Source organism: Strix aluco, chromosome 2 (assembly GCF_031877795.1).
Source record: "Strix aluco isolate bStrAlu1 chromosome 2, bStrAlu1.hap1, whole genome shotgun sequence".
In the NCBI taxonomy this organism is placed as follows: domain Eukaryota; kingdom Metazoa; phylum Chordata; class Aves; order Strigiformes; family Strigidae; genus Strix; species Strix aluco.
In genome coordinates, this window is record NC_133932.1 from 125,557,697 (window position 1) to 125,581,554 (window position 23,858).

At 44.9% G+C, this 23,858-nt stretch overlaps 1 protein-coding gene across 1 annotated transcript in view; it reads left to right on the plus strand.

The window, feature by feature from the left end:
- Nucleotides 1-23,547, plus strand: part of MAML2 (mastermind like transcriptional coactivator 2) — a 74,872-nt gene extending 51,325 nt beyond the window's left edge. Inside the window, exons 4-6 of the mRNA XM_074816739.1 lie at nt 9,968-10,171; nt 13,288-13,399; nt 18,831-23,547. Coding sequence (XP_074672840.1) covers nt 9,968-10,171; nt 13,288-13,399; nt 18,831-19,813 — 1,299 coding nt within the window. The 3' untranslated portion in view covers nt 19,814-23,547. The remainder of the gene's footprint in view (nt 1-9,967; nt 10,172-13,287; nt 13,400-18,830) is intronic.
- The last annotated feature ends 311 nt before the right edge of the window (nt 23,548-23,858 follow it).

Genomic DNA, 23,858 nt, shown 5'->3' on the forward strand with positions numbered 1-23,858 from the left:
GATCTTAATTTGTGTCTGTGACAGTCATGTCACCCATGTTGTGCCCATTTGTATTCAAGTGTTTGGTCCCAGTGATGTGGTTTTTCTGTTGTTGTTGTTGTTCTTTCTGATTAATTATTTTTTCTTTCTTCATTGAATATTTTGTTCAGGTTGCCTGCTCCCTCATACCCTCCCGCAGAAAAACTGGCATTTTATGGTGTTTGCTTTGCTTTGGTTTATTGCTTGAGGAAAATTTTCACATTATGTCATCATCCTTTTTTTTTTTTTTTTTGTGGTTGTTATTTAGAAGTGACACAAATGTGTTTAAACTACAGACAATTAATATGGAGGGTGAATCCTATATGAGGAGGCATATGGAAGGTGCAAAGAAAACTTAGATAAATGCCAGTGGGAAAAGCTGAAGAAACTAAAGAATAGCCTGGAAATCAAGAGGATAAAAAAAATTACTGTAATTTCCTATAGAATTTTTCATTAGTGTTTATGATCAAGAAGAAAAGGCACAGACTCTTTTATTCTATTTCCATTAGATATGTTAAAAAGTAATACTTTTGCAAATGCAGCATCAGTGTTGACCTGCTCTTACAGTGACAACACTGGGTGGATTCAGGTCTGGAAGATGGCTGCATTCATGCAGCATCCTCCTGAGCTAAATGTCCCTCAGCTCAATGTCCCTCAGCATGGTTTATCTTTGAGAACAAATAGTGGCCTTTGTGAATAACTATTGCAGACTTAGCTAGTTCACTTGGCACTGCTCCATGTGACCTTAGCAGCCCAGATCTCCACAAGCTCAGGGACGCCTGGACCATACTCCCCTGTATGGTGCCCATATGCCCTTGGGTTAGTGGGACCGTCAGAGTTGCTGCAGGGGGTGGGGGGGGAAATATGAGGATGAGGCATGAGCTTGACATGCCAAAAAAGACACATTATATGTAAGCCTTCAGTGACATTTTTAGCACTGCTCTGTAAACTCGACATTTAAATATAAGCATGTATGTATGAGAGTGCCAATTATTACTGAATTACCTGCTTCCTCTTACAAGACCCTGGTTTTGATTGCTTATAGTTTTTCTAAGTGGGCTGAAGTTTTCCACACTCTGTATCAACCTCAGGCTAGATAATTTTGAGAAAAAATAATAAACATATGGCAACAAGACAAGAACATTCAGATGAATAAGGTATACACATACATAGATAATATATGCCCACACTAAAGATACAGACAGATAATCACAAGTGTTTAATTCAAACAGTTTAGGAAGTTTTCACTGTCTCAGATGGAAATTACCACTCCTTAAGCAGAGGCACAGAGTCTGCAAGCATGCACGTACCTTGTCCTGAAGTACTAGGCAAAACAGGTCCACTCACACCAGCTCTTGTTCTAGCTAGAGGAGTGGCAGTTTCTTAAACCTCTCTAACTTTGTTTCCTGCAATTGTGTGATGATAAACTAAAGGGCTTGGCTTGTTGCAGTGTGAATATTGCATATTACAGACATTGCAAATAATAGTGCTAAAGTAGAACAAACCATTATGTGTCTGATTTTGGCAAAAACCTGATAGGAGTCTTCATCATTCATGTTTATTGGTGTAATTATTACAATATAAGTTAGAGGATGTGAGGCATTTAAAACCAGAGCTCCATACAGACCTGAGGATAGATTTGCTCAGCTACATTAGTGGAGGGTCTTTGCTGGCATCTGCCTGGACCAGGTAAGTATCTTGTCCAGAGGGTGTAAGCTGAGGTCACTCCAAGCCAAGAGTGCCACTGTGCCCCTGGGGAGGGGGCTGGATGGAGACCTGGGAGGAAATTCTAACCCCGTTGAAGTCAGCTGGAGTTTTGCCATTGGCTTCGATGGAGCCAACATTCCTGTTCTGATGCAGACATTTCACAATAACCTCCTCTGTTGAACTTTCAACACGTGCATGTTATTTTCATTACAAATAAACAAAATCTTTCTAAGATGGAGACCTTCATAATATACAGTATGCCAAAAGATCACATTAAAAGTTCATCACAGTGCACGTGGTAAAATACTAATAATCCATCCTTGAAGTCTCTGGGAAAATTTCTGACATGAACAAATCCCCTTTAGGTAGTTTCGCCTGAATATATAGCAATCACATGTACAGCTGAGGGTTTATTATTTTTGCAGAATGCACATGCATTCCAAATTTGCCGTGCTCAGCTCAGAAACGGAGACAAGACATTCATCTGTGTGCTTGGCTTTGGGAAAAGACATCTCTGTGTGTCCGGACACGGGCCCTGGTATAGCACAGACAGGAAATCTGCCAGACTGCCTCGGCAGGAGGCTGCCTCCAACACGTGCAGCAAGGAACAAGAAATGTCTTAATGATTAATCACTGTCAACCTTTGTTCTCGTTAAAGCCTTGATTGTCGGACAAGGCTCGTAATGAGACACTGTTCCTGGGTCTGTTACTATGTGATTGTGCAAGTGCTGAATCTGAGCCTCGGACCCTGCAAGATGCAGCTCCCACTTTGCCCAAGTTTAAGGAGTTGGGGTGGGAATGTTGTTATAAGAGTGCCTGCTAGTGGCTATAGGGCTGTGCAGCTTTCCAGCAAGAGATGATGACAAGGCTACAAATAAATCATTAATGGCTGAAAATCAGTTCACAAGGATCTCAGGAGCGGGCAACTTCCTTGTTGGTGCTGAAAAGGCAAAGTGCTATAAAAGGTTTCTCTTAAGAACTGCACAAATAACTAGCTGTCAAAGTCTCTTGCTTATGGTTTCTCACCAATAGTGGGGATTGGCTCCTTTGAGGTATTTGATCACCCATTTCTACCTAGGAGATTGTGCACAGTGTTCTTTTTCACTCTTTTTATGTATAAAATTTGCAACGCTGAGTAGCAGGAGAATTACCTATTTCTGAAAATAGTTCTGGGGTCCACCTAAATTTCAGTGTGTCCAAAAAACAGGCCCTTTAAAAAGCCTGGCCTCCCTGGCTCTCTCAGTGAGAACTGCAGCAGATGGGTGTGCTGAAATACTTACCCTCTGCATGTTGAGTATCTGCTGCATCACCTGATATCCAAACATATCGCTCCAATGGGTGACTCACACCCATGAGGCTGCAGAAATCAGGTGTGTGCTCCTTACTGTCATGATCATTTCCAGCTTCGTAGTATTGAAGGGATTTGTCCGCATTTCCTCTTTGAGCTCCGTTGCTTGGTTGTTGGAGGAGTGACACAGCATTTGCTTCTTTTCCCTGGTTGGATGAAGGCTCAAGATTTCTGGCAGACAGCCTGAACTTGTGAAATTGCAAATGCTGGTGTCCGTGATTCCTTGTGTATGTGCCTTGGAAACATTGTTGGCCCTGAAATTTTTGTCCTGAGAGCTCAGATGTTCACAGAAAAAAACACAGAAGATGGTCCCCTGTGGTCTTAGCCAACTTCTTATAAACACTCCACAAAAAGGGAGTTTTGCAGTCTTCACCCAGCTATATCTCTGGATAACCAGGATGGATATGGATATGGATAACTGCAAAACCAGGTCTTGGGATCTTGCAATAATCAAGTTTTCCAAATGCTGTTCATACATATGAAAGCAGTCTTGCTGGAACGCATAGAACTACTCTCTGGCAGGGTATTAGGAGAAATTCAACCTAAAACAGTATCTTCTGCATGATTAACTTGAGAGGCTTTTAGGTCTCTCTATACAACATCCTTAGAAAGTGATCCACTAGTGCCTGGCAGATCAAGGGGTGTTCACACTCACTCTTCCAGGCATCTTACTCAAGTGTGACTAGAAGCACCTAAAATGATGAGTGTAAGGGAATGTTCCTATCATCTAATCCGTGCTTCTAACAGTTTCTAAATTAGGCATCTAGAACCTAATCATACAGCCCTGTCCCTCTGTATAGTAGAAGGCAGAGCTCCAGCAGGCAGTTTAGAGAGAATCTGATCTAAGTTTTTAGTTAGAGACCTAAACTTAGAGGAGACTCAGTTTTATGCTGTATGTTCCAGATATGAAAAAAGGTTGAGTGAATTTGAGGTGCTCAGGAAGATGCTGTTTTCCACACCCATTGGGCTGAACGAGCAGTAAGGCAAGGGAGAATTGGGCTGGTTGTATTTCTGCCCAGACTGTGTTATTTCCAGCCCTGATACGTAGATCAGATCTTCAGCTGTTGCATATCAGTGTAACCTCAGGAACTACTTGGGGCTCTCACAGTGTACATTGGCACAGAAACCAGTCCTCTACGCTCCAGTCAAGAGTGGGAGTTATTCCTAAAAATAAGAAAACTCTTTAGCTTTTTCACTATAGCTAAAAGAGTTTTTACTCAATAGGCACTCTGCCACAGTCCTGCTGTAGTTTTGTTTTCTTGTCTGAGGCAAGAACACAAGCAGGCAGTGCTTGGAGTTCAGATGTCCATAGAAACCCCAGCATTTGGCAGAAAGGGGTGTTTCTGCTTGCATTAGATGTAGCAGAAAAGACGTGGCTCAGAAGGGGCCTGGTGAGTCCTAGGACCAGCTGTTCAACAGAGCACCCGGTGCTTGGCTTCCTAAAGTTGCATGAGTGAGATCGGCTCTTCTCAGTAAGCTTGGTACTGCTCCATGCTTGGCCCTGGGGGCTGCTGGAGAACCTCAGTTTCTGGCTGTGGAAAGGACCATGCCAGCTGAGGTGGTGGAGGTTCACACCAGGCAGTCGTGGGCAGTCTGGGCTTTGCCACCAGCCTTGCACCACCTTGAAACAGTGTTGCAGGACTTCATCGAGCCATTCCTCGAAGTCCTTCTCTTCCTCCCCCTCCTCCTCCTGCTCCTCCTCCTCCTCCAAGTGCTCAGTGTCCAGGGTGGTTTGTAGCAAAAGCATGATGCCCTTGAGAAGCTCATGGGTCAGGACAGCCGGTGGTCCATGAAGAAATCCACAGAGTGCCTTGACCTCCATAATCCTCACTCTAAGTAGCCCGTGATGCAATTAACACAACTGAATCAAACCACCTATGAGTGGGAACATCATGCATAGGTTTGGTCACCTATATGAACAGAACTTTGCACAGCTCTTCCCCTGGAAGCAGCTTTTGGTAAGGCAGGCATCCATTGCTGAGCAGGCTTCCGTGAATGGATCTGAAGCCTTTTCCTTTTTTCTTTTAATTCTGTTTCTTTAAGCCAGAGCTATTGCAAAAGGAGGGCAGAAATCAGCGCTGTCATTCCTGACCTGACACTGGGCACAGAACGAGCTGCCCCACAGGGGAACAGAAAGGTGGAAAAATTTACCCCCTCCTTTTGAGGGAAAATCTGCAAGAAGCAGGTCTGTGACACAGATGCCAGTGTGCCTGGCTGGGAAATGAACAGCCTCAGAGGGCATTGTGGTTTAGTAAAAAATTGACCATTGTTTCCCTTCTGTCCCACCAAAATTATTTATCAATTCAAGGCATTTCCAGGAGAAAGAAGCAAAAGGTTTGCACATCCTTTTCCAGCCAAGTGTCCCTAAACTGCTTCTGAACTAGGAATGCAGAAGCACAAGCTTGCAAAAGGCTTTCAGGCCCCCCTGACAAGCTTTGGAGAGAAAGGAAGAGGAGAGGAAGGGGGAAAGGTGCACTTTGTCCCGGTGGCACAGGGCCTTGCCAGCTCTCTGCTTTGCAGAAATCCCTCGCTCCAGCTGCACGTTATTGTTACTGCTCAATATAAAAGCAGTGATCAGGAAATCCCCTTCTTTCCCTGGTAAACACAGTAATGTCTTGCCTTTCTGTGGAGCTTTTCACCCACCTTTTCATCCATCCTCCATGGAGGAGCCTCTTCAGAGAAGTGTGGAAGGAGCCTGTAGTGCTGTGGGATCATGGAGGGAAGGATACCCAGCATTGCCCAAAACAATTTGGGCTCAGCCCAGAGAGCAGCATTTGGTGTCAAAGGTTTAAGCAGCAGCATGAGGGGTCCTGACAGGGGAGAGAGCCCGCAGCAAAGGGCTGCACAAGCCCAGGAGATGCTGGGCAGGGGCTCGCTGGTGTGAGCTGCCCGGCTTGTCCTACACAGTGAGCAGAAGGCCAAGGTGAGGCATCCTGTAACACCTCTCAGTGAAAGCATCGGGGATGGCCCCAAAAAGGGAAACAGAGTTGATATCCATCCAGACCCAAACTCACTGGCATAGTCTGAAGTAAAAGGGGGAAGGGGAAGGGGAAGGTTGGGGAGGAGAGGAGAGGAGAGGAGAGGAGAGGAGAGGAGAGGAGAGGAGAGGAGAGGAGAGGAGAGGAGAGGAGAGGAGAGGAGAGGAGAGGAGAGGAGAGGAGAGGAGAGGAGAGGAGAGGAGAGGAGAGGAGAGGAGAGGAGAGGAGAGGAGAGGAGAGGAGAGGAGAGGAGAGGAGAGGAGAGGAGAGGAGAGGAGAGGAGAGGAGAGGAGAGGAGAGGAGAGGAGAGGAGAGGAGAGGAGAGGAGAGGAGAGGAGAGGAGAGGAAAAAAGAAATGTCTATTTCAGAAAGTCCATGTGTTAGAAGCCAAAACCTCCATTCATTTGTATGAACACAAGTCAGCTGCAGCAGGGATAGTGAAAGGCAAACTCAGTCTTAAATGTTTTGATTTACTGTTATTTTAATTTATTATTTGAGCATAATGTTCTTTGTGATGCTTATGAACAAACCCCAGTTGTGCTACCAAGTCTTGAGGAGCTTTCACTGCCTCTCTTTCTGCTTCTCAAAGGTTTTATATCTCACTGTAACATCAGAGGACAGGGTGCAATGCACCTGCTTTGCACCTAGAGCATCACTGTGCTGGAGTTTCAGCACCAGCAGAGCAGATGGGGTTATGTGGTGCTTGGTGAACACAAGCTCAGCCCTCGGCTGCTGCCCCTGCCCCAGCTGGCACCAGGCATGGCCCTGCAAGGGCCGCAGCTCCTCTGCAGGGCTGGAAGGATGTGGCATGCATGAGCAGTGCCAGCAAGTGGAACAGGAGTTTGGGGGTGAACCCAGACAGACAGTTGTACCTGTCGGAGGTGTGATGCCTCCATCCCATCCCTGACACCCAGCTGGCTGCAGGGATGTGCTCCTGGTCGCATCACCTCCTTGAAGGCAAAGTGGAAAGAAGGTTACCTTCCCCGTGCAGGGAAACAACATGGTGTCATGGTGCAGGCAAGCAGGCTCCCCAGCTGGAGTGATGCTGGGCTGCCTCTGGGCTTGGCAGAGGTGCCCCTGCTGCTTGGCAGAGGTGCCCCTGGGCGAGAGGACACACATGTCCCACTCCAGTCTTTCTTTGGTCAGGGGTTTCTAAAGTTAAAGTGCATGAACCGCAGGCATAGGAACTCAGGAATGAAGTTCAAAAGGCCACCGACAGCTTTAGATGGGTGGAGTTGTAGTAAAGCTGCTGCAGGAAAGCTAGACTTAGAGCAGAATGAAACAATTCAATGAAAGCAGGGTATCTCCAACCCAAATCTGCCCATCCTTGGCAGGGATGTTGGAAAGCATCCTTTGTCCAAGTGCACGGGCAGAGCCCTACCTCCCTGGCAGCAGTGTAGGCCTTCTGCCTTCTGATTTTCAGCTATGCAAGCACAGAGTGAGAGTAAGGCTTGATACCGCCAATTCACAAAGGGTCAGACTGCTGCGCAGCTAATCTGCTGATTTATTAGGAAACTGTTCTTCCTCCTCCCATCGCATCACTGCCGATCAGCAGGCAGGAGAAGTAACACATCGTAGATTCATAGACTCATACGGACATTTCATGAACAGCAGAGAAAGGACCGAATGCAAAAAAACCCCCAAACTGGCTCCAAGTTGATGATTTATACTGTTTTCTCAGAGCCTGTTTGCCAAGCAGCTGGTGTTTTGTGCCAGTTGCTATTACAGAAGAGCTCTCTTTGATAGGTATCGTGAATGGACACTGCACAGTTTATCTTAAAACAAAATCCCTCCCCACAGCTTATATGGGCTGGCAGGGGATGAGGGAGAGAAAAAGTTGGGCTTTGTTGGGGTTTTTTTTACGCAGGACTATGAAAGCACATTTGGGGGAGCCTGCATTATCTGTGCAAAAACACAACAGATGAATTCTATTAATGGATGTAACATGTGGCTGGGTTCAAGCTAGAGTTGTCATTTGAATATAGAAGTCAAAGCCAATTTATTGTAACATATTTTTCTTTTCAAAATATTTTAAGAAAGACAAAAAAGTTTGCACAACAACTTGGCAAGAAGGTCTGTTGAGAGGAGGTATTTTCTATCTCGCAGCTAACATAAGGGCTGAAAAATATGGCAGTGCTGAGCAATCCTGGATTCCTTCTAGAACTGAAAGAAAGCGTGTGGGATATAATTGTGTAAGAGCCCAATAAATTTTGAAGGGTGGGTTTGTAACACAGCCTTGGGGGCTGCAGGTGGCTCCAGAAGAAAGTCATGGTTTTTATATCAGTAACAGTCATCAAATACTTTATCTAGCTAGCTACGCACTCATGTGGCCCCATCTAAAAGCCACAGAATTATTTTAAAATAGAAATACCCATAACAGTCATTGTGTTTCTTCCATGCCAGATGGTGGAAAGATAAGTTGGATTAGTTTGTAGTGTGTGTGTGTGTGTGTGTGTGATTCTGTGTGGGGCAGGGTGCAAAAGCTAAGGCACAGAAATGAGCTTCCTGGGGTTTGCAGAGCAATGACCATCAATGCTCTTCAGGGCATGGGTAGGCTATGCCTGCCCAGCCCTTGTTTCACTGTTGGTCAGTCTGTATTTCCCTGGATGCCGTGGGAGGCAATGGCCATGGAGCAGAGCTTTACCTACGTAGTAGACCAGACTCTGGCACTACACCTTGGTATCAAGAGAACCACTGCGTAACAGGGAGCATCAGGCTCCAGCTGTGGATTCCTATGTTGCAGGGCAAAAGTGCTGCTGCGTATTAGGTTATACAGAATTATATGGTTAGGTTCCTATGGTGAATTGCAACAAAGTGGAGTCAGAGAACTGATGTTTCTCATGACTGTTGTGGCCTCTCCAGTGTATCCTATTTTCTTTGTAACTGGGTGGCTAAGGAATACCTGACTATCAAGTGATCCAACATCGGCTGAGTGTTTTTGTGTGTGGACTGAGAAAGCTACTTCCTACATTTGGTAAAGCCCCAAGTACCAAACACTGGTGGAGCAAGTAGACAGAAGCCATATTGCTGTCAAGGAAAACCATGGCTAAAAGAAAATGAGCAGGATATTGAAATCCCATGTTCATTGTCATCCTGTATGTGCATGGTTTGAGTCCCAAAGTACCTTTCCCATTGCCTTCTGAGATGACTTTTTGCCATCCCTTCCTCATGAAGCTGCACACAGGGAAGAGGAAGCGGATCTAGATCCCTATTGCAAAGACCAGGGGAGACCCTAAAGCACTCTTCAAAGTCCTGTCCAATTACACATTTGTTTTACCAAGGAAGTTGATAAAGTCTAAGCCTATTTAATCCTGCCACTAATGAGAGTCAATCAGGGAGGTGACGGGATGAATTAAAGCATCTAAGCAATGAACAGTCTAATCATATGCTTAACTTGAGGCATACGAATATTGTCAGTGGTTTTCTTTGCAAGATAAGCTAAGGTGCTTTCATTCACCCCACTGCGAAGTAACAACTTACCACTTCTGTATTTTCTAAGAGTAGGTGCCACTTCTAGCAATGAGTTTGTCATTTCTTGCTGCTGCTCACCAGATGGTAGGAACCAGCAGACGCCAAGTTTGTTCCCTTGTGGTCAAACAAACTGCCATACGGCCTGGTGCAAGTTTCCCGAAAGATCCCCCAGGACGGCTCCGTTACTTCTGTTAATGTTTCCCAAGCTCCTGGTACAACATTGAGGTTTTCCACTGGAACCACCTGGCACATTTTCAGAGTCTTCCATGAGCAATGAAGTTACTCAATCCCCTTCTTATTTTGTCAAAGCCTTTGTATCGGTCACTTGTCCTGAGAGCCTGTGGGCTGTGGCCTGTACTTGAGCTAATTGCATAAAAAGGATTATTTCCTTTTCCTGATGCTTGTTATTATTTTCATCCTTCACAAGACATTTCTTCTGTTTTAGGATCAACACTCTGTGGTAGGCCAGGGAGCTGGCCCCACTCCAAGCTCCAGTTCTTGCTCAAATCCAAACACTGGAAGTGGTTACATGAACTCATCCCAGCAATCAATGTTGAATCAGCAACTGATGGAAAAGAAACAGGCTCTGCAACGGCAAATGATGGAGCAAAAACAACTCCTTCTACAGCAGCAGATGTTGGCAGAAGCCGTAAGTTTTCTAATTCCTTATTTTACATAGAAAAGATTATCATAGAAACAATAGAAAAGAAAGCTAAGACAGGGGGAAGAAAGCCCCTAAAACTTAGAGGTCATTTTGGCAATGCCTAGATCTTCTAGAATGTGCCTCATATTTTTCAGCACTTTGCTAAGCCCTTTTGAAACCTTCGTCAGTTTATATGAAACAGCTCAAGTATCCAAGCTACTGTGGTTTCATTATAAGAATAGTCTAAGCATATGCTTAATTTGAGGCATATGAATATTGTCAGTGGTTTTCTTTGCAAGATAATCTAAGGTACATTGCTATGCTATTTCGACCACAGGGGAAAGCTGACTTCCAGGCTCTGAAACCTAGACAGCATGGTATAAAGTGCCTTTGTGTAAACAAGGATCAGGTACATCAATTGTAGTGTTCAACACAAGTTTGTGTGCTTGGCTGGGATCATACACAAGTCCTCCTTTCTCTGTTCTTCTTTTTGCATTTCCAGATATTTGTAGTCAGTTCTCTCTCCCTTGGTATCTCAGAGGCCAGTTGGGAGTTTCTGGTCATTTTATGAGGCGTGGGGGATATTTGTGGTCTTGTTGGCAGTGATAAGTGCTAGAACTCACCAGTTTAGTTCCACGGAGTCAGCTGAAGGTGCTTCATGGACCACCATCCATGGCCAGTGCAACAGGGGGGAGTCCCAGCTGCCCAGAGCAGTAACACATGCCCTCTGCATCCTCGTATTCACCGTTCCTTGGTAGCCCTGCTTGCCAAAGCATGGAGAATAGAGAAGTTCTGGAAGAGAATCTGAGCTTGTCATGTCTCTAAGGCAGGCAGAAAGCAATGTGGGTGCCCTGTGGCAACTAGGGAAGGGCTGCAGGGACAATGTTGGGGAAGGACGGAGGTGACAACCCACCTGCTTTGCTTCCCCCAGACTGCAATGACAGCAGACACGAAGCCTGTGGCTTATTTACCTCAACCTGCATCTCAGCCTACAGGACAGACCCATTCATGCTGGCCTGACATTTTGAATCCAAAACTTTCTTTTCCCTATAAAGATGTAGACTTAGAAATACTGACACATTTAGTGAATGCCATTCAGTAATTGAAGAACAACACAGAAGTGGAAAAACATTCATGTTTTTGTGGGAATGTTTTCAAAACAAAAATTGTTCCATTTTTTATAGCGAATATATTTTTTTTTACAGATTTATTTCCATTCCAAAAACACAATTGGAAAGCTTGAGTTTGAAATTTCAGATTTAATTTGTACTATAAGGGAAATATTTGTTGACTTTTTAATTTATGCAGAAGAAAACTGAAGTTTCAAGTCAGCTCTACATGCTGCAGTTTTCTGTCAGAATTTTTAGCAGAACGAAAGGCTACTTGCTCAAATAGCTCTTCTTAAAAATAAATAAAATAGAAATTAAAATCACTCTACAGAATGTGTTTTTTTCATCAACTTGCCTTTGCTTTTGTGTCATGTACATAGAAATAAACACAAAGCCTGCCTACATTTTTTACAAGTATTGCAGGATTTCCTGGGTGTTAACTTGTCTTTCTTCTTCGCAAGGGTTCAGGTCAAGCAGTATGTTAAAATAAGCCTTATAAATCTTAATCAGACCCCTCACTCCCACAGTGCATTACAGAAATGCCTAAATACCGCAAGAAAGGCTCTTTTCCCAGTGTTTTAAAGTGCTCCTGGCAAAAGAAAAACCAGATTTTTCACAAGAAGGTCCGTTTGCATGCTCTTTTCAGGCAGAAGATCCCTAAATTACTCTGATGGACTTCCATCACCAGCCAGAGCCTGACTCTTTCCCAGTGATGAGCTGGTTTGCCATTCTGGCAGCTGAGCACGAAACCCAGGCAGGTTGCAGAGAAGGGATGAAGTCTGCCAAGCAACTGCCCAGTAAGCAGTTTACTAGATGATCTTCAAGGTCCTTCCAGCCTAGGTGATAAGCACAACTCCGGGAGGCATGTGTGCACTGGCAGTGACCTACCAGTGACTGAGATGGTCAAACCCATGTTTTCCTACCGTGGGGCACATATCCTAAGGAGTCGTTGCTCATGGGTGGGCAGTAGCACTCTGGAGGCATCACATTGATGCTGATGAGAGATCTGGCATTGACTCCAGTGAATACGGTTTCCAGATCTTTACGAAGGCAGGGCAGTTACTTAGTCAGATGCCAGTTCAAGGACTTGGATTTCTATCTTCCCTTCACCAGAGAAACATCCCCGCAGGCCCAAAATAAAAAAAATCTCCCCTACTAATTGGCTTTTTCTGCAATCTTTCCCTGCTGTCCTTCCCCCAGTGCTTGCACTCCCAGTGTAAGAGGAAAGACAGCACCATGTACATGTACGGGGAAGCACAGGGCAGTGGTGAGTGGCATGAAAACCAACCAGGCCAGCACTGTCCTTGCTAAACCCTGGCCATGCGTCCTGCTAGCATCTCCAGTGAGGAGACACGGGGGATGACAAATCAAGGGGTTTGCTAATTTTGTGGGAGCTCCTCCGGTGTAGGAGAAAGAAGGGAGTGAGGGATGGGTATGGCTGTGGATGGGGGTGACAAGCTGAAATCCTCTTTGCCAGCTGTGCACGCTGAGAGGGCTGCGTTGGTGAGGTGGGCTGATGACCATTGACACAGTCAAGGAGCAGGTGTCAACCTTGCAGGTCTGGACCCTCGTTGCTCACCATCTGCACCCCAGCTGTGTGTTTGGGTTGGACCTGGGTGTTTACTCTGCCTCTGTGATTTCTTTGAAAGCAAACCCAGATGCACAGACAGGGAGGGAGCCATGAGGAACCATCAGGCCCATCTGTCTGATAAGCATGGTGAGCAGTGTGGACGTCAGAAGACACTTTGTACTGCAGTGCTAATGTTCTCAGAGCCTGAGAACCTCTCAGTGGTTTTAAGGCCAGACTCAAACACAATAGAACCAGCAGAAAGGTTTCCATACAGACTTCAGTGGGTGATGGCACAGGTTCACAGATGCCTCTCCTGTGGACCAGTCAGGTGAAAGAAACACTTCAGTTTTGTACATACTGAGAAAAGAAAGAGGTGGGCAAAAGACTGAGCCAGGAAAGCATAAGGAAAAGCAGATTAATATATTCCTGCTCTACTCTTCTAGGAGAAAATAACTCCACAAGATCAGCTGAACAGACACTTGACACGACCACCACCAGATTATAAAGACCAAAGAAGGAACGTGGTCAACATGCAACAAGCAAACCAATATCCTGGTAAGTGCCCATGAGCTAAATGAAACTGTTCCCTTCCTTCCAGCTGAAAGACCATCCAGAAGACCCATGCATGCACTGATGACCAAGGCCTTATTTTCTGGGTATCCACTTACATCCCTGCAGAGGCAGTGGTTGGTGGCTGCTGCTCTCCTGTAATATTTACCTTACTGTCCACCACCCACTGAGAAATGCTGGTGTATGATCTGGAGAACCAGCTGGTGGTTCATCCAGGCTGATGCTGCAAGTCTCAGACATGGGGAAGGAGGGGCTGGTACCCTTCCCGTTAGCACTGCCTGGGGCAGATGTGTGCCCAGATACTTGATACAGAGGTGTCCTCTTGACTATGCAACCTCACTCCATCCAGATGCTTCTCTCATGTACATGGTACATCTTGCTTCAGAGACTCAGATGAGAACCACCCCTCCCTTCAAATGATAGCTGAAGTACAGCATGAGGGCCCTCATACTGATTTTTAAGTACCTCACATGACACCATCATGGGCAACCAGAGCTACCATCTGAACTTTTGGTCTGTTTAATATGTCACGGTCATGGCCTCAGTGCTGCTCCACAAGCAGCATTTCAATAGATCAGTCAAACAGTAGGGAAAAAGCCCCTGCTTTCTGCCAGAACAGCTTAGGGTAGAAAATGCTAGTCCTTTGTTTCAGCTTTGTGCCCTCACCTCCTTGGAGAGTCTAGTTTTGGGAGCACAGGACTGCCTGGTTGGCATTTCATGCTGTTCACCTTACTGGTTAGCTGGAGAGCAGACAGAGTAACATAAAGATGCTGTGGGGAGAGAGGAGGTGGGGGGAAATGCAGCAGATGGGATCAAAGGATGTTCTTTATACTGCAAATTGTCTGTACATTTAAGTATAAAAAGGATCCTTTTCCTTCTAGTTTGTATGTAACACAGAGGAAAAAAAAGATGGTTTTATTCATTTTTCCATAACTGTTGGCTCTGCAGATTGAGCCAGGGATCTCAGTCTTTCCTTCCTACCTGTCCTTTGTGGCAAAACTTTTTCAGGTTCTGTTATGATTTTAACGAGTTCCCAAGTGCAGCTTGCTCTCATGCTACCCCTCTGCCCAACCTGCTGGCCATGACACCAACAGCCCAGCTACGTGTGGAAGAAGGTTGGGCTGCTCAGGCAACATTCATGCACTCCTTTGCTTTGCTTACAAGTTCTAGCAGCGATAAGCTTGCTTCAGCCTGGAAATTGCTGCTTTCCAATGGGCCTGAGTGTTTATCATCTTCAGTAAATTTGCAGAAGCATCACTGATGCCAGTGTAATAACCCATGCTGAGGGCAATGCCACAGGGCAGAGAGAGCCCTGCTTGCTGTCTTGGTACCTCCTGTGCTCGTAAAACAAATGCTTTGGCAACCCTGACAGTTTGCTGGGGGATCCTGTGATTTGGTGTGTTGTTTAAAGGCTCATTCCTGGAATTAAATGATTAACTGAGATTCTTGGCTTTTACTTAAAACCAATCCGTTTCTAGCCCAAGAGAGAAAATGGAAATGACTGCAGCCACATCTGTGAAAGGCTCAAAAATAAGTAGATCACCATTGTTATGTGGCTCTTCTTGTTCTTAATCTGATGGACTCTTTGCCAATCTCGTGGTATTTGGAGTCCCATCTCCTGGGTTTGAAACATGTGGGATTGGCAGCACTTGTCCATTCAAATTTCAGGTCCCCACTGAGTGAGCCCAGGGAGGAGAGCAGCTTTTCAGGCGAGCCTGGGAGAAAGGGCTGTGCTGGGAGCTTGCAGCAAAGCTACCAGATGGAGCGATTAGGAAACTCTTGCATAAGGGAGTAACAGCAGGGAATCTGTTCCCTTTTTCTGGGAATAGCTTTGCTCAGGTCAGGGAAGAAGAGACAAGAAGTTAAATAAAATAACATAGGGGCTTGGAGACACTTGGTTAAGCATTTTATTCCGCTATGCTTTTCCCCATAGTGCCATGTCACAGCAAGAAACCCCCAAGAAAAGAGCAGGTGAATCAGGCAGTGAAGGCATTTCTCTGAATTGCTGTAGCCTGGGGTGCCCAGCTGCTGTACACAGCACTGCTGGAGAAGACATTTCTTCCCATCTGGAAGAAATCAGAATGGAAAATATTTGCGTTAAAAATAAAAGGATAAAAATAGCAATACAAAGAAAGAGGAAGCTTCGTCTTTTGCACAACAAGTACAACCCATGTCCCGACGACTTGTGCTCTTTAAAGAGCGTGGCATTTGCAGGAGCAGTGCGATGGTAGCCCTGAGGGCTGCTCAACAGCTGGCAGGGTCACCCCAGGAGGAGCTTCATCCAAGAGGCAAGTGAAGTGACTCCACAAACTTGTAGTTCAGCTGGAGGGAGAGAACCAGCTCTCCTCAGAGGGCTGTTCCAGGTCTTTTGAAATGCCACCGATTTCTGTGCCATTCCTCCTCTTTAGTACCAGCATAAGAAGCAAAGAATCAGGGCCCCCATCTCTATCACCCCTGCAAAATGATGTTACAGTATTTCCAAAAAGCAGCAATGCACAACCCACTAGCAAAGGCAAAGATGGGGGTAATCATGAGGCTGCCTGCTGAGCACTGATCTTCTCCTCTTCGTTTCCAGAGCTAAATTCAGTTAGGGGGCTCCCTGGGAGGACATGGAGGAGAATCTTATTGTCTCTGTGAGGGTAAAACCAAGCGGACTCCTCATAGTATCCCCTGTCCCAGGGACTGCCCAGCTTGGGGACAGAATTTAGATGCTTAAGTTAGGTCAACGTAATTGTTAGGACAGTTAGATTCTCTGTAGTCAAGTGTCTCCTGCTTAGAGCCAGTGTGTGGAAAAGCCTCCCTTCCAGAATAAGGTGAGCTTCTTAATTTAGGTATCTATTTTTATATTGATTTGGAACAAGCAACTCTGGTTGTGGAGTCACACTCAGTGTTAATAATGATTTGGGAAGAGATTATTTCTAAGTACTTAAGGAAAAAATGAGTCCTTTGCATCCATTACTAAATGGAAATAGCAAATGTATAAAAATAATGCAGAAAAGGCAGAAATATATGATTTTTTTTTTTTCAGTTCCAGTCTGAGGGAACTGAACATTATGGTGAAATTTCAACAGGAACATTATATTAAACAGCTGTTCCTAAACATAGACTTTTAAAATATGTATGCACATGATTTGTCTTCAAGAGTTTTAAAAGAGCTGGCTGAGAGGTTCTCCAAATTCTTAATGTCACTTTTTATTTAGTCTTGAAACTCCAAGGAATACTGCTAATACCATGACAAAAATTAAAAGAGTAAGTAGGTAATTGCAGCCCTAGTGACCTAATACAGAGCTCAGCAAAAATACTGGGGAGCTGATACAGCCTGAATAATACAGAATTCAGGACTAGAATATAATTAATGTCAGGAAATATGGACTGATGTAAAAGAATCCTTTCAAGCTAGCATGGTATTTTTTTCAATGAAACCACAACTTTGGTTGATAAAGGTAATAGTTGTTCAGGTAATGTCCTTTAAAGCATCTGACTTTGTACTGCTTATTTTGGTTAAGAAACCAGAGTGATACAAAATTAACACAGCACATAACGAAATGGCTGATAGGTCTCCAGATATCACTGTGAACAGGCTGTGTGATTGCAACCAAAAGGACAAACACCGTCTGAGATGATGCTGAACAAGAAAAAAAGAGATGTGCAAGAGCTATTACTGAAACTTGAAAAGAGCTTAGAAGGACCAAAGGACTGGAAAACATGCCACAAACTGAGACTGATGTATTTGGAGAACGCTGCAGTCATGATCACAGTCTCAAAGCACCTGTGCAGTAAGAAGGAATTGATGGACCAACTAATAAAATTAATCATGCAGACTAATATATAATAAGATTTGATGATGAAGTCAAAGTTAGTCAAATTCAGTCTGGTTTTGTTGTATATATGAAGGATCAAACCAAGGCAATGTCCCATGTCCAACAATTGCTACTTGTTGCTACCTATGAAATAGCAAAGCTCCAGGGCTGTATGTTCCTCTACTCCCCCGCTTGGAGAGGCGCCGGGAATTCCCTAAATGTGGTGGTAGCAAGCCTTTTCTCATACTTTGGAAGCCACCCAAAGTGGTACAAGAATTTAGCTTGTATTGAGCCATGTGGCAAGTATTTCCTCAGCTGACCCACACATTGTGTGAAGAAATATGTCCTTTTCTTTGCCTTGAACCTGACTTCTCCTAGCTGCACTTCTTGTAAGGCTTGTACTGGAAGAAACAGTAGCGAAGGGAATTGAGGTGTGGAGCAGCTGGCTGTGTGCAGAGGTGGGGTCTCCACAGTGCCATCTACACTGGCTGTGTTTAGAAAACATTTGCTCTTCTTCAGTCAATCATTCAAAGCCTTGCACTGCATAAGCAATCAGCCTGCATGGCATAAATGACTTATTGTGGCCTCAAAATAGAGGCTATGTAGCTGCAAATCTGCCAAAGAAGTGAGCTTGTGTTGAGGTTTGGAGGCTGAAGAGAAGAGAAACCTCTCTTCTTGTGATTCATTGGCAGATGTCAGGTACAGGAAAATCCTCCACTGGGCAGAATAAGCCACAAATAGTAGACTCATGCCAACTCACAACTTCTAGTTTTCTAGTGCACAAAAGGTGATGTTCATGTGCAGCAAACACTTGCACATCAGTATCGTGTGGCTCCCTCATGGGCAAGCCAGCTTCTGCAGGGGCAGATGGCCGTAGCCCAGCTGGGAATAGAGCTTAGAAGGGGGCACGTGGGTGGCACTTGCCAGGCATAGCACCACGCCATGTCCTCGTGCCTGCTCAGCCACCACGCAGGAGGATAAGCAGGTCACAGACTGAGCTGAGCTGCTCTCCCAGCACCTGGCTGAGAGGGGGGTCTGAGTGCTGCAAATATGTGACACAGTCTTGGCTCCTGCTATCATCTGAGACAGGCATTTCCAGAAGGCATAGATACCACTGCTGTAGGTGCCTAAGAAAGGTGGAAGAGGGGCCTGATGATGGTGCTATTGTCTCTAGAGGGAGCCAGCATAAGCCATACCCTGTAAGGAAGAAAAGTTCTTGATCTCTTGTGCCCCTGCTCACTTAAACAGGCTTGTCCTGTCCGAAGTGTCTAGCACTTCTATAAAAAAAGGCAGAAAAGTCTTCTTTCCCGTCCAGTGGTTTCTGTCTGTCCTTCCCTGCTTCAGTATTTCTCTTACAATGAGCACTGGTTCTGGTTTATCTGATGTCCTCTGAAGGGATGGAAAGACCACCAGAGGCTTCATATAGACCAAACCACCCTTTGGATGATAGGCATCTTTAAGGCCTTGAGCAAGTTCATGCATGTTCTCTTAAGAGCAAAGTATCTTCAAGAAATTCTGCTGCTAGAAAACTGGATTTTTAACCTGTTGGTATTTGAATGACACCATGCACTGATGCACTCATATTTGTTTTAACACTTTTGTTTTCTCCTTTCCAGGTGGTTCACCAGCTGTGAGTATGAGCTCCAATAACATGTCTTTATCCAACCCAATTTCAACTCATAGCATCATGCCCCAGAGCTCCAGCCTCATGTCCACCGCCGCTGGGACCCGAATGCCTTCTGTTCCTGCTGCTCGGAGTATGGGCTGCTACGGGAACCTTCCTTGCAACCAACCAAGTGCATACAACGTGACTTCAGGAATGAACCAAATGCAGCCACACAGAAACCAAAATCAAGTCCTGCCCAGTCAGAGTAACCCCATGATGTCTCGACAGCAAACCATGACACAAGGAAACAACGTAGCAGCTTTTGGGACGGGGTCAGTGGTCAACTCGCAGCAAGTAAGGCCAAGCTTGAACCATGGAGCCACAGGTATCCCTGCACAAAGGCCGGCCAACGTGATGATCACGGCTACTGCCACTGCCCAGAATTGGGCCCCACAAGAAGCCACAGTGAAGCAGCAGGATGCACTGAAACCCACAGGGGTCCGTTTCCCCACTGGCACTCCATATCCTAACCAGGCTCTGCAACGCAACGTAGGCAACCAGCATTTTCCTCAGCGTGCATTGGCACCTCCGAATCAGTTAACAGCGGGAATCCAAATGAGGCCTCCTCTAAACCAAATGCACCAGACTCTAAATGGACAATCTGCTGGCTCACTACGAGGTCTCAGCATACGACCTAACCAGCTGAGAGGACAGACTGTGCCTACCTTGAATCAGCCGGGAACAAGTATGACACCTCCGTCATCTCTGCCATCAACCAGTTTCACATCTACCAACCAAAACTCTCGGGCTTACCAAGGAAGTGACCATGGTAATGACCTAGCGTTTGACTTTCTGAACCAGCAAGGTGATAGTATAGGACCTGCGCTCAACAGTGACTCAGACTTTATAGATTCTTTACTGAAAACGGAACCTGGTAACGATGACTGGATGAAAGACATCAACCTTGATGAAATTTTGGGGAACCACTCATAAGTGACAGTACCAAGGGTGAACCAGATGAAGAGGCAGTAAGGACATTAGCTTTCTCTTTAGATACCAACAACCTGCTTTATTAATTTACACTCCAGTAACTGGGCTGTCCTTTAAAACGCCATGTAGGGCAACTGCCCTGTTTGAAGAGTTGCTCTAGGAACAAGACTGAAGTCTCCCCTGATGAAATAATAACGTAAGTGATATTCACGCCTGCCACAAAGGAGTGAGAACACGTGAAGGGTCTGTTCCCCACACCGGTGCCCAGCACATCACAAACCCATCAGTTCTTTTCATGGGGGCTGTGGGGAAAAACGTGCTTAGCTTTCCACACACGCAAGTACCAGACAGTGGCATGGGTTGTGGAACATCATTTCTCTGAGTGCAAGTAAGAGCCCAAGTGGTCCAAAGCTCTTCAGTCATCATGTTCATAGCCCTTAACTTCCTCGGGACTCCTCAACCCTGACAGCATCAGGCCCTGTGTAAATCTCATTGAGTTACAAAAACTGTTTACTTCTACAGAGTACAAACTCACATTTGCTTTCCCAATGATTTTGGTTTAAACCTTCTATGTTTTGTAACACCCAAAAGGGTAAGTGGTCTCATCCGAGGGAAGAAGGAAACAAATCATCCAGTGTTACTCAGTGTGCTCTAGCGTTTGCTTTCTCCCTTTCATCAGTGCTTGCAACAAGTATCAGAGGACACTACTGTCCTGCCAGCAGCACAATCACTTTGGGCATTGAGGGGAACATGAGATGAACTACACCAAAGCTCAGGATCCTCACTTTGCCACCTTCTCCTACCCCAGGGACTCCAGTGACGTAATGGACAACTTAAGTGAGAAGGGTGGTCACAATTTGACCTTCAGCGACTACTTTCACAGTCCAGCTTAGAGGAGGGCAAATGCATGAAGTGGCTCAGCTAAGCCACTATCTTCATTTTCATCTTAACCCACGGCGAGTGTCAGGTAGTTCAGCCCAGTCCTGTTCTATCAAATAGGTTTACCCCAGTAGAAATGCCAGCATCTCTGTCTGGGGAGAGGCTACCATTTTGATTGCACAGCATTTTGGCTCCACCCTGCTTTCCCTTTGCCATATAGGGGGAGTTGAAAGAAGTCCAGTGATGGCCCAGGTCCCCACAGCCTCCGCTGGGCAGAGTACAAGAGGCTCCTCCCCTGAAACTAGCATGCAGATCAGTTATAACCACGTGGGTTACTCACAGTAGGAGGCTACACTCAGCCACATCTGTGCTTGTAAATGAAATAGTTTTGGGGAATATTTCTGGGCACTGGACTCAATCATTGCCCTGAGCAATTTCTGTGCATCACTAGGGAGTTAACCTGAGGCAAGGACCATTCCCATAGACAGTTTGCAGTCACCTTGCCTTGGAGGCTAATAGAGCAGAGCAGTAAGGATATAAGTTGTTCCATACTGCTTGATCTCAGTGCTAGGGAGTAGTCTCGACTGTGTTAAATTTTCTCCTGTAGACTTGGTCAGTAAGGGCATCAGAATGAGGTGCTATGTCACTGTAAAGCAGCTCCACAGTGAGTCAGACAGGAGGATTCATAGATGGGAACAGATCTTGCAGTTCAGATGAAAATGCTGTTCTTTAAAATGATATGGTGCGACATGTTTCACAGCCTCCTCTGAATTAGCTAAAACTAGATGTGGCAAAGGAATACAATACCTATGTTCACATGCCTCAGTGCCAAGAGGCATTGCTCTGCCCCGTGTAAGCGCTTTATTCATCCTTGTTAGTGGCAGCGGGATGAGTAGACCAATTGACAATAGCCTCTGCACCTATCCAACCTCAAGAGAGGTTTTAATAAGGCTTTTCCAGCCATTTCACCTTGTCATTCCATGTGGGCACAATTTTTCATGATTGTTTCAAGAAGCATCATCACACAAACAAGCACCAGCACCTCCAGGAGAGGTGTAATGTGGGCATTTAGCTAGATATGCCAGTTGAGGTGGGCTGGTCCATGTCGCTGTTTGTTCCCAGACATGTTTTTCATAAGAGGGACGAGAAAGTCTGCTGAGGAGTCCCTTATGCTGCCCCAGCTGTTGATCGTTGCACACCCCTGCATTGTGTAACATGGGGGCTCAGCTGCCCAGAAACCTCCCTCTTCCCAGTTTTGGCTGGGGTGCATGTGGTCTCCTTTTGATATGCCAGTACAATTTTTTCCAAGTCTTTAAAGAGCTTTTCAGCCCAGGTCACTGGCACCCCACCTAAGTTTGGAGAGATACAGATGCGGTCTAACAAATGAGTCCCCTATAAATTGTGCAAAACTAGACTGAAATAGTAGCTTAAAGTGGAGGGAAGCTTGGCTTATCTGTCTCACAGGGAGGCACACACCCTGTCCGTGAGCAGGTCAGTAGTGACTGCTGAAGCTCTGCTAGGAACAGACGACTGCGATGCCACTAACGTCGACGCTGAGTTAGTATCATCATGAGCAATGGGCACTGAAGTCTGGTAACTTCAACTACCCTCACATGCCATTGAAAAAGCCACCACTGGTTTCTGTATTAAGACCAGATTGTTTTCAAGATCCTCAAATGATGTAAAAAAATTGTTCAGCTGAGTTGGTCCCAAGACTTAAGGATATCATCCAGTGGTGGATTCAGTGCTGAGCTTTGTCCTATTGGCCTCACTCAGCCTGGAGTAGAGAAGACACTGGGCTGTGAGAGCCATCCCTGGGATCAAAATTTCATCCTGTCTTAAGTAAATTCAACAAAGGTAGAGGCCATTTGCAGTCCTGTAAAGATATGCCTGATGCAATTGAAATGTGAGCTTGTGAAAGACTCTTGGAACCAAAACTTGAATCCAGTATCATTTCTTCAGAACACTTGTATCTGAACCGAGTTAGTGTCTTTTTTCTCTTTCTTTGCAATGGCTAAGTGCACTACCCTTATAGTCTATTTTTCATCATTGACGGGGCACTCTTCGCAGTATTGGGTTGTAAATATAAAGAATTATTTGTTTTGTAAACTTTTGTAAAAAAAAAAAACAACAAAAAGTAATAATATTTTGGTAGGAATAATAAAAATCATATTATTTGGGTTATATTTATACATATGTGAAATAAATATACTATCAAAAAGTTGTATTTTATACAAAAAGTCAGCGGTTACCTTTTGTATTCTATATACAAAGTTTTGTATGATACGATTGTTTATTTTTATCTGCAGACTTCAACTTTGGATTTTGGGGAGGGCAGAACGGGATCGTGGTAAAATAGCTGGGTCTGACCCCAAGCTCACTGAAACCAGTGGAGTCTTTCCATTGCCTTCACAGGGCTTTGAATCAAGCCTTTAAATAACCTTCAGATATGTTTGACATCTGAAGCTCTCTGGAAACCTCAACATGAAAACATTCCAGGTTTCAAATTTTTTCCCTGAAAAAGGCTTTTATTATTATTATTATTATTATTATTGTTATTGTTATTATTATTGTAACTCTTGGGAGGCAGGTGGGACCTATGTAACTGTCATGTCCTTGTTGCATGTATGTCTGCTTTATATTTTCCCCATATTATAAACCAGTGTTTCTCTATACAGACTGAAGGGAAGAATTGCTGTACAGAAATGTTTGTGTTTATGCATTTTTACATGTGGCTGTATATACCTCCTAGTACTATGCAGTGACACTTATTTGACTCCATTTATTTTTCACCTAAACATGAATAGTATGTTTTTCAGTAGCTATCAAAACTCTGCCAAGTAAATCAATCAAAATTATCCCGAGCGTCTCTTTTCTTAATATGAATTTTATAATGAATGTCTGTTTAGTCAACTGCTTGTTCATCTGAGTAAATTAAAATTACAGGGATATTTTAGGAGGGGGTGAGAAAAATGTGCATCTGGGAGCTTCTGGGAGCTCAGTCTGCCTCTTTGCAAGAGAGCTGCAATGTTTTCCTACTGACTGAAGACATGGTTTCAGTACCAGCAAGGGTTAACAAATAACACGTGGTATTTTAGCTCCTGATGAATGGGTTGGTGTAGTCTTGCAGCACAGCAATTTTCTCTGGGATCCTGCTAAAGTTAAAGCA